This window comes from Pagrus major, chromosome 8 (assembly GCF_040436345.1).
Source record: "Pagrus major chromosome 8, Pma_NU_1.0".
In the NCBI taxonomy this organism is placed as follows: domain Eukaryota; kingdom Metazoa; phylum Chordata; class Actinopteri; order Spariformes; family Sparidae; genus Pagrus; species Pagrus major.
Window position 1 is genome coordinate 6,366,134 of NC_133222.1, and position 9,677 is coordinate 6,375,810.

At 42.0% G+C, this 9,677-nt stretch overlaps 1 protein-coding gene across 2 annotated transcripts; it reads left to right on the plus strand.

Annotated features, from left to right (window-relative positions):
• Positions 1–787: 787 nt before the first annotated feature.
• On the plus strand, positions 788–9,295 carry fbxo31 (F-box protein 31). 2 transcript variants are annotated; one of them, XM_073471403.1, is made up of 10 exons: positions 881–1,316; positions 3,026–3,097; positions 3,467–3,553; positions 3,953–4,029; positions 4,208–4,375; positions 4,501–4,575; positions 4,681–4,790; positions 5,038–5,191; positions 5,570–5,943; positions 7,465–9,295. In XM_073471403.1, the coding sequence occupies exons 1-10, from the start codon at positions 881–883 to the stop codon at positions 7,685–7,687; spliced, it is 1,776 nt and encodes a 591-aa protein (XP_073327504.1). In that variant the 3' UTR covers positions 7,688–9,295. The 2 variants fall into 2 exon arrangements, with proteins under 2 accessions (XP_073327502.1, XP_073327504.1); XM_073471401.1 differs by lacking the exon at positions 3,467–3,553 and having other exon boundaries at positions 788–1,316.
• Positions 9,296–9,677: the final 382 nt, after the last annotated feature.

The following is a 9,677-nucleotide window of genomic DNA, read 5'->3' on the forward strand; positions in this document are numbered from 1 at the left end:
AGCTGCTTAAAAATAAGGTTTGTCAAATGGGAAAAAAAACCTCCACTCTGTGCAAGCATATTCTTGCCTAATCTTTTATTTAAAGCACATATTGCTCCTATTATATGTGTGCAGTTGTCCATAGCCTGCTGATAGTCATTTTGATAGATATTCCCCAACGAGGCTGGATAACCAACCCAATGCTCTGGGGGACCGAGACCCCTGGGGCCCCCAAAAAACCCCAGGTTCACTACATGTTGTAGCTAGCACCGCCAAAATACAATATCCTGCATTTGTTATGTTTTTTTTATGGATGTGTTCTGTAGAGGAGAGGATTATTACACCAGGATACAAAATATTGTACTTTTTTACTGCTTTTATTTAACAGCTAGTTACAAATTATTGTGCCGATTAAGATTTTACATACAGAACAAATGATGATCACATTAAAGGTGTAAAGTATGTAAAGAAAACATAATAATAATTATTAATTATTATTATTATGCGTAATAATTAGTGATAATAATAATAATCTACATAATAAGTTTTATCCTTATGTACAGTTTGAGTTTTGAAAGCAGGACTTATACTTGCAGTATTTTTACAGTGTTATACTTGATACGATTATTATTTTTCCAATCTGATTTATGTATGATTTAAGTGACAGTTGAGGAGCACAGAGTAAAAGGCAGAGGAGAGAGACCGAGGGAGGGGGGATGACATGCAGAACAGAGCCTCGGCCTGGACTCGAACCCGCGCCGCTACGCTCTTTTACGTGCATCGATGTGACGTCAGAAGAAACGCTTCTGCCCATGCTCGCGCGGACAGGAGGGAGAACAGACCAGACTGCAGCTGATAGATGTGTTGTAGTGATGTAATGTTGCCTGTTTGGTGACTACGGATGGCTGTTTGTGCCAGGCTCTGCGGAGTGGGTCAGTCGCGGAGGTGCAGGAGGCGACAGCGGCAGAACCAGCAGGATCAAGGTAGCGATTCCGACATGGACGAGGAAGAAGAAGAGCGGATCGTGGGCCAGAAGCAAGGCGACGTCGGCTGCGGCGGCGGCGGCGGCGGAGGCCCGGAGAGCGGCGTCGCCACTGCAGGGCCGAGTGACGCTTGTGAATATGGCAGCGGTCATCATGTCAACAGAAGAGGCTGCCCCGAGCGCACAAGCACGGGACCTCCGCACCCGCAGTCATTAGTGGAGCTGCCGCCGGAGCTTCTGGTGGAAATATTCTCCTTGCTCCCCGGGACAGCGCTACCAAGCGTTGCCCTGGTCTGCAAGAAATTCAAACAGATCCTCCACACTGAGACGATCTGGAGGAGGCGGTGCATGGAAGGTAAATATAGCGAGCGATTACTGGATGCATTTTTAAAACCTTCTAGTAATAGACTGCTAAATAAAGCCCCGAGTCTCATATTAATATCAGATGTGTTGTTGAGCGTGAGATTCCTTCTGTATTTGTGTCTGGCTCGGTGCACAGCTGAGCCTCTGGTTCCTCAGAAATCTCTCTCTCCCCCCCCTTTAAAAGCCTTTCTATCGATCTGTACGGGAACAGTGAAGGAAATGACCACTAACCCCCTGCGTCCTTAGTCACTGCTGTAAAAAATAAATAAATAAATAAATAAATAAATAAATAAAGGACCGAGCTCTCTCACTGTTATCAGGCCCCTGTCAGCCATTCTGTGCAGCTGATAAGACTGTTGATGCAGGGCCGGCCCTTGCCTTTTGGGGGGCCTTGAGCATTATTGTAACCACCACATAAGCACCCCCATGTTGTTAAAGAGGACTGCACTGTGGCAACAAATATGTATTATAATGTGCACATAATTACACGCAAATACCATGTAAAACATTTATAATGTCATATTCTACGAGCTCGCTGTTATTGTTTTGAAACGCCATGTCGAGTAGCCAGTATCGCTGCAAAAATCAATCTGTAGAACAAATACAATGTTATATATCAGTTAATTTAGAAAGATAACAACTTTTTTTTTTCTTTTTCTTTGAATATGTTCTGATAAGTGATTCTGCAATAGATAAAATAACCAAAGAAATATCCAATATTGCCATAATTCCGTTCTGATTGTTGATGTGCAACATTGCCCACAGTAGCCTTCACACAGGAAAACTTGTCGACACAGAAATATTATAAAAATGAATATCAAGATATAACTAACTGCAAACGGGAGACAAATTAAATACTATTTAAGCCACACTCGAAGTCGTCTATGAAGAAAAATACTAACTACTTGCTCGCTCTAGCCGCTCCAGTGTGACATCAGAATTAAGATATTTATAGATCTATAGATATATTAGATCTAAATATTGTTAAGAGTTAGTTGCAGGTAACATGAGCAGGAAGCTGGATTTGGTCATTAGTTTGCACTGTAACACAATCAGGAAACTGCAAACTCTAGACAGCATGAGATAAATGTGTTGGCCTTTAGGAATGTTGTGTACTGAAAAGTTACACAACAACCAGCATACCAGGCATTTAGGGTGAGCTGGAAAGCCACTTGTATGTGCGGTACAGAACAACAAGTATGAAAAACCAGTGAATGGAAGTTGTCGTTCTTTATTTAAAGGTTGAGAACACTTTGAAGGCAGTAAAAACACAAACATGAGCTCTCCAAGAAACGTAACGTTTAAATGTCCTTTCTCACGGTTCTTGTGGCTGCAGCGGCCTTTAACAGCTGCTCGGCTCACTTGTATGCCTCAGGCCGGCTGTGTGTTTTAATAATTCTTGTGAATCATCACGAATGGGACGTGATCGGGTCACAGTGTGGACTTTCCATCTTTCTGGCTGCTATGCATACTTCCTGTTCAGCTGCTTTCGCTTTTATAGTCACAACATTAGTCAGAGTTGATCTGGACTTTTGCCACTGTTTACTGTCTCGCTGTGGAGCTGCCGTAATGTGTAACACCCCCACTCACATTATGAATCCATTAAGTATGGAGGATTTTGATTACATCGTTAAAAGCGTAAGCACTTACATCACCACGTTTATGCGCCAAATAATAATAATACATGTTTTCTCTCTGCAGAGTTTGGTATGAAGGATGATCTGAGGAAGATGGAGGTTGGAGGAGTATCCAGCCGGGACCTCTACGTTAAACGTGAGTTTGAAAAATTGTTATTCTGTGACCCAGTGTAACATTTGGTTCATCTCTCCTCCATCAGGTCATTTAACATTTGCACCCTCATATTTAGTTAAAGCAATATGCTGTGAAAATAGTCCCAGCATATTGCTTTCTTTGATATGAATGTGGTAAATCTTAGTGAAGTCTCTCCCATCCGTTCCTCGTTTGTTTATCAGCAGATATATAGAGCTCGTTTTTGCATTTTGAAATTCCAGCTGCCATAAAAACACGCCAGGCAAAGTGGTGGCAGCTGTTGGCTCTTTGAATATACTATTTTTGCAGTTGGACTTAGCCCGCCTCGGTCCTGGTGGCTGCTCTACACATGCCTGTGTTGTGCCTGTCCAGGTGTCAACCCGCGGGTGAAGTCTGGGCGCTTTATGAAGCTCCTCCCGGACTACGAGCACATGGACTATAGAGACGTGTACACACACTGTATGTACATGAGCCTCAGAGTGGCTGACCTGAGCATGACGGGTTGTGTGTGAGCGTTTTTATTGATTTCATTTGCAAGCCAACAGTTGCAGCAGTGTTTATGCATCCTGTTAATAATTCTCCTCAGCACTGTTTGCTTTCATATTAACTTGGTGTGCTGTGTGTGTGTATTGTTTGGACTGGCTGACGGGAGCGTGGTCAGTTTACTCTTTCTTCCCTTTGGGTTTACATCTCATAGACTCCACCCTGGCAGACATTAAACAAAGGGGTTAGTCTGTGGGCTTTAACTTCTGCTCTGTTGTTTTTAACCATGCACGGTGTAGCTAAAAAAAACAAAAAATGAGTGCATTGTTCCAGAAACTGATCTGCGCTGTGCAATGTTGTGCTCTTGTGTTGCAGTGCTTCACCCATACAGACACATCTTGGGCTTGTGGCAGCCTGACATAGGGCCGTATGGGGGATTGCTCAATGTTGTGGTAAGTAGCGTGTTTCTCAATCTCATTTGTAGTAAAATGAGGAACAAATGACCGCAATGTACAGTTAGTTGATCTCTTGTGCAAGTCAAATGCTGGTCATCGAGGAAGCAGCAGAAAAAGGCGTTTTAGCATCAATTCAAAGGGTGATAATTTATTTAAAAAAGTGTTTATCATTCAGGTGGACGGGCTCTTCATCATTGGCTGGATGTATCTGCCACCTCATGACCCTCGTGTGGAGGACCCCATGAGAAGACGGCCGCTCTTCCGTATCCACATGTGGGAGAGCAAAAAGGCCACTGTGGAGTGCATGTACGGACACAAAGGTCCCCACAAAGGAGACATACAGGTACAGGGCTTATTATTACAACAGCATAAAAGCTTCTCTGTGCGCCAAAGAATACTTTAATTTGAGGTTAGAAGCTAATTAAAGTAGATCATCCTTTAATATGTGTCATATTGTGTTATCTTTAGACTGTGAAGAAGGACGAGTTTTCAACGAAGTGTAACCAGACTGATCATCACCGCATGCCAGGGGGCAGACAGGAGGTGGGTCAAAACAGACACTAACACTAACTCATTTTGAAGCCCACATACGTTGATAATGTCAACTTTTATGTTAATGTTCTATAATGTCTGTCTGTGTGTGCGTAGGAGTTCAGGACATGGTTGGAGGAAGAATGGGGCCGGACGCTGGAAGAAATCTTCCATGAGCACATGCAGGAGCTCATCCTGATGAAGTTCATTTACACTAGTCAATACGAGTACGAGTCTCTTCCTCACATCACACTTTCTCCGAGGCTGAAATCGAGTGTCGGAGCGTAACGTCCTCAGTAGCTCTTATAGGTTAAACATTAATAAACAGACCCGTTATCTTAAGATTTGTCCCCGATTTCACCTATGGATTAATTTGTAACTTGTACTTGTAGATCTGATGGACTTAGCAGAGGTTCAAGTTAAAAAAAAAAAAAAAGGCGGTGGCTTACATCTGCTTTTTTTTTTTTTATACAGTAACTGCTTGACATACCGGAGGATCTACCTGCCTCCTGTGATGCCCTCTGACCTGCTGCAGCCAGGCCTCTTCAAAGGCACCTACGGCAGTCACGGCTTGGAGATCGTCATGCTCAGTTTCCACGAGACTTCTGCGAGAGCCACCAAGCTCACTGTAAGTCAGTGAATAATCATTATCAGGCACCGTGTTTGTTGTTAAATGAAACGTTGTTTTAATTAAATAAATTAATTGTGTGCATCTTGGCCCTGCAGTGTAAAGTACTCACAGTCTCACAGCAGATCTGTGAACACACTGATTTTTTCCACAAAAGACTACTTTCCTGGAAATCATTTATCTTGTTCATGTCCGTTAGGTCATCCTCCTCCTCTCCAACAACAAACTAGTCAGCCAGAGTTCCTGATGTAATCACTCAGGCTTTTATCAGTCACTCCTACACAACCGAGTGCCTTTGAACGGAACATTCTCAATGTTGTGACCCGCCACATTTCATCTGCTAGTTATGCAGACTGTAATTTTTTCTCCTCCTTGCAGGGAGACCCCAATGTTCCTGCAGGCCAACTCACTTTAGATGTCGACCTGAGCCGGCCCGTGGTCCTCCCAGACTTGGAGCAACAGCGCAACATAGAGGAGCTGTCCCGGCTCGTTCTGGGGGTACACGCGGAAGTACAGAGAGAAGCGGAACAACGGGCCAAGGGCGCTTCTGCCACAGTTAGAGGTGCAGCAGAGGGGGCCTGTGGTAGCACCAGCGCAGAAGCAGGGGTGGATGCAGATCACGGTGCCTGTTCAGACAGCTGCCAGCTCGAGCCCAGCAGCACCACCACCAATGTTAATGAAGCCCAGCCCTTCGTCCTGCCCCTGGGGGTTACGGCTCGCAACGAGGTGTACCCTCGCACCTGTAGGAAATGGTAAGGACTTGTCTAAAAGGGCGTGGAAAATGTATACAGTCTAAATTCCACTGGTGGATTAATTGTGGCTGCCTTTGCCCCAGTGACAGTGTACCTATTGTTCCTGAGCTGTACTCAGCTGAGCTACTATGCTGTTGAAAGTTCACGGCCAACATGCTGAAATCATATCAGTCTCTCATTATGGCCTGTCAGTGTGCGTTTTGAATGTAAGCTGAGCGTGCGAAAATTCAAATAAGGATAGTAATTATGACTATTTTTGGCTTCCAAAATAAATTAAACTTGCTATTGTGCGAAATGGATGGATGATGCAGAGTGCCTGTTCTGGTGCACCAAATCAGGGTTATTTGTTTGATCAGTTATTTTGACCATAGTCCAGTGTCCCGACTTCAGTCCAGAGGTGGAAGTCTAAAGTCTTAACCCTCAAGTCTCAAGCAAGTACAACGTTTCTGTGGTGAGAATCAATCAAGTCTAGTCTGGTCTCTGTTATAAGTCAAGCTAGACAAGTCAAGTTATTGCTCAGGTCAAACAAGTCACTAATCAGATCTATACAAAATGATGATCTACCCCAGTTACTACATTTAAATTAGTTAAAGGTGCAACATGTAAGAATTGGCCACATGTCAAATTCATGCTCCAAACAAACAGGGGGCAGCAGATCATCAGCTGCAGCTAGTGGTCTGAACTGGGAGCTCTTAGTGGTATTAGGAGAAACAACGGGCCGGGGCTAGTTGGCTAGTATGCTAACTTCATTGGATAATCTCTGCAACGCAAAACTGTCTTTGACATAACGTCAAAACTGTTATTTCCTCACATTCTAGTTGTTTTTTAAAGATATTTTTTGAATGTTTTAAATTGAAATTCCTACATATTGCACCAAGGACAGTGGTCATGAAAAGTTTTGTTTTATTTTCAACAATTTTTTATTTAACGAAAACTATTGCAGCATGCTTACACCTTATAAATCTTATTGATATTTGAATACCAATAACAGGACTCTAGCTATCTAGTTAGCATTTGCCAATAAGTGAGCCAAGAAGTTCACTAAAAAGACACATTCACATACCTTTCTTTGTGGGTTTTGGAGTGATGGACTTTTAGCTGCAGACTTTGCATACTGCTGTTTGTTTCTTTTCTTATTACTGTCATTGACAACATAATCCTTGAATCCAAATGTTACTATTTTTGGATTAGCCCCAGGTTGCCAGGTTAAATTTGCGCCTTGAGTCTGACTCGAGTCAGGTCATGTGACCCGATTCTCCCGACTCTGCTGGATTTCAGTAACACCAGAAATACTTGGATGTGTGTAATTGTGATGCATTTCTATTACAGATTCAAAATCAATTAGTCTGCATTATTCTGCATTCATTGGACAATGATATTCAGAAATTGTTATAAATTATTATTAGTTTAAGTAAAATACTGCAATCATAAGCATTACCTGTTGTTGTTGTTATTACTGTTTTCTGTACTCATGACTCATATCCATCAAATTGTTGACAAGTTGTTGTTCCTCCATTTCAGCTTCTATGGGACAGGCCTGATTGCCGGGCATGGCTTCACCAGTCCGGAGCGCACCCCGGGGCTCTTTGTGATGTTTGATCAGGACCGTTTTGGTTTCATCTGGCTTGAGTTGAAGTCTTTCAGTCTGTACAGTCGCCTGACGGACAACCTGGCCCACGCTCACGCCCCAAACATGGAGCGATTTGAGGCCATGCTGCGCAACATGCAGTCCTGGACATCCTGATGCACCACGCTTTAAGTCTCCTCCCACAACACCATGACACACAAATCACCTCTGTCCTCCGCTGGAAATGTTACTACGACGATAGCTCATGATCTTAACTCTCCAGGTACTGTCTCTGTCCCAACACATTGGGTTCTACTGTGTAATTAAGCTAGTTATACCACCCCCAAGCACTTTGAAAGGCCCCCCAAGTCACCATTCATCACCTCACCTCAGTATGACCTTAATCCTCCCGTGCAGCATGATTAACAGGTCACATAAATGTGTTTTTTTATTTATTTATTTATTCCCTTGCAGGAGAAAAGGAATGATTATTTGAAACCAACTATTATGGATCAAACTGTATGTGCCTCTGATTCTAAAACCATGTCTGTACTTGGTAGTGCTTGAAGAAGATAAAGGTGTCCAATGTATTCTACTATATAGTATTATACCGATTTTAGTGCCCAACATATTAAAACTGCATGCTGCGTTTTATTTAGATCTAACTGCATTAAACTCATAACCATTATCTGAACATGATGTTTTATTTTCATGAAGCAGCATGCCTTTTTTTTTTTTTGCTTTAGAGACATCAGAATTAAAAGAAACAAAAGACAGCATCTCAGGTGCTTTTCTCTTCACCACATGTCGGTGAAAAACACGACAGAAGTATTAATGTGTATAACAAAAATGTCATTAATAGTCCAATAGAAATAGAGTTTTACAACCGTGCAATTTTCTAATCATTGACAAGAGATAATTAGCTGTCTTATCAAACACTGTAGCTATATCAGACTGACATCAATTTACCCTTTGAACTCGGGAGATATCTTTTTCAGTGATATGCTTTGGCTCATGGTCATACATGAAAGATAATAAATGTCGCCACACCTGCCATAGCATTACCTAAGTTGGAAAGATGTATTTTACTGCAATAGAATAATGTAACCTATACATAAACTAAATTCAATCGAGATAATACGGTTTATGTGCTTATGTATTATGATCTGAAACGTCTCTTACCTTTTAAAATGTATTGCATTTGTTGTTTGTTTAAATGGCTGACGTGATGTTTGCCTGGCTTTATACCTGCAAAAGCTATCCAGTTTTCCGATTAATTACAAACTTGAGACCAGGCTAGCTGAACATTATACAAACTAACAGCTCAAAGTGCATCTCAAAGTACCCAGTAAATGTCTGTATGTCTCATCACGGCCTGATGGTGGTGCCCAGTAGCTTTCCTACTCCAAGTGCACTTTTCTGGGCAGTATAGTGAATCATTCGAAACCACTGGCCAGCACTTTTCTATCAAGACTGCAGCTTTACTAACATTTGCAAAAAAAAAAAAGTGTCTGCTCAAGCATCATCGACTTAATTTAGCCACATTTTATTAATTTGCTCTGCAATTTACAGCATTTCTTTGACACATTCTCCTCTCTGTAAGCCCTCTGTATCCAGCTATTTGAATGATTTGCCTTTGAAAAATGTTGCTTTGTACCATTTTCGATGTCATACGCCTGATTTATGAAAAAACTGAGTTTGACTCATTCATCTGCTCACATCGGACTTCAGGGAGCTTTTCAGCTTAAGCGCTCTTCTCAGTAATAAAAAAATACAAAACTGAAAGGAACCTTTTTGTCATATCTATTTATTTTGTTATGGTTTCTATGTGTATCACATTACGGCAATGATGCATGTAAACTGTTCTCAACTATCCCTAAAAAAACCCATTATCTCTTGTACTGGGATTTTATTGGAGAGACATTTAAATGTTGTTGCACTTCACAATACAGCCCCACATGATACGAGGAATCAAAAATTGCAAACAAACTTCTATTATCTCCATTAAGCATGAGCTTAAGTGACCCTTGTTCACCTCTTATACGAGAGTGCCGGACCTACAAAAACCCTGGAATTTGGACTGTCTGGTAATCCATGTTAACCCTTTCACATCAGTGCCCACACTGTTGTTTGTGTGCACTGGTGGACTCATTTCAAAACAATGCTG

What these genes read in the sequence shown, in the direction of transcription:
- fbxo31 (XM_073471403.1), top strand. Translation starts at nt 881, where the DNA reads ATGGCTGTTTGTGCCAGGCTCTGCGGAGTGGGTCAGTCGCGGAGGTGC. An exon ending in TGCCAGGGGGCAGACAGGAG is followed by an intron (nt 4,576 to 4,680) that starts GTGGGTCAAAAC and finishes GTGTGTGCGTAG; the next exon opens with GAGTTCAGGACATGGTTGGA. An exon ending in ATTTACACTAGTCAATACGA is followed by an intron (nt 4,791 to 5,037) that starts GTACGAGTCTCT and finishes TTTTTTATACAG; the next exon opens with TAACTGCTTGACATACCGGA.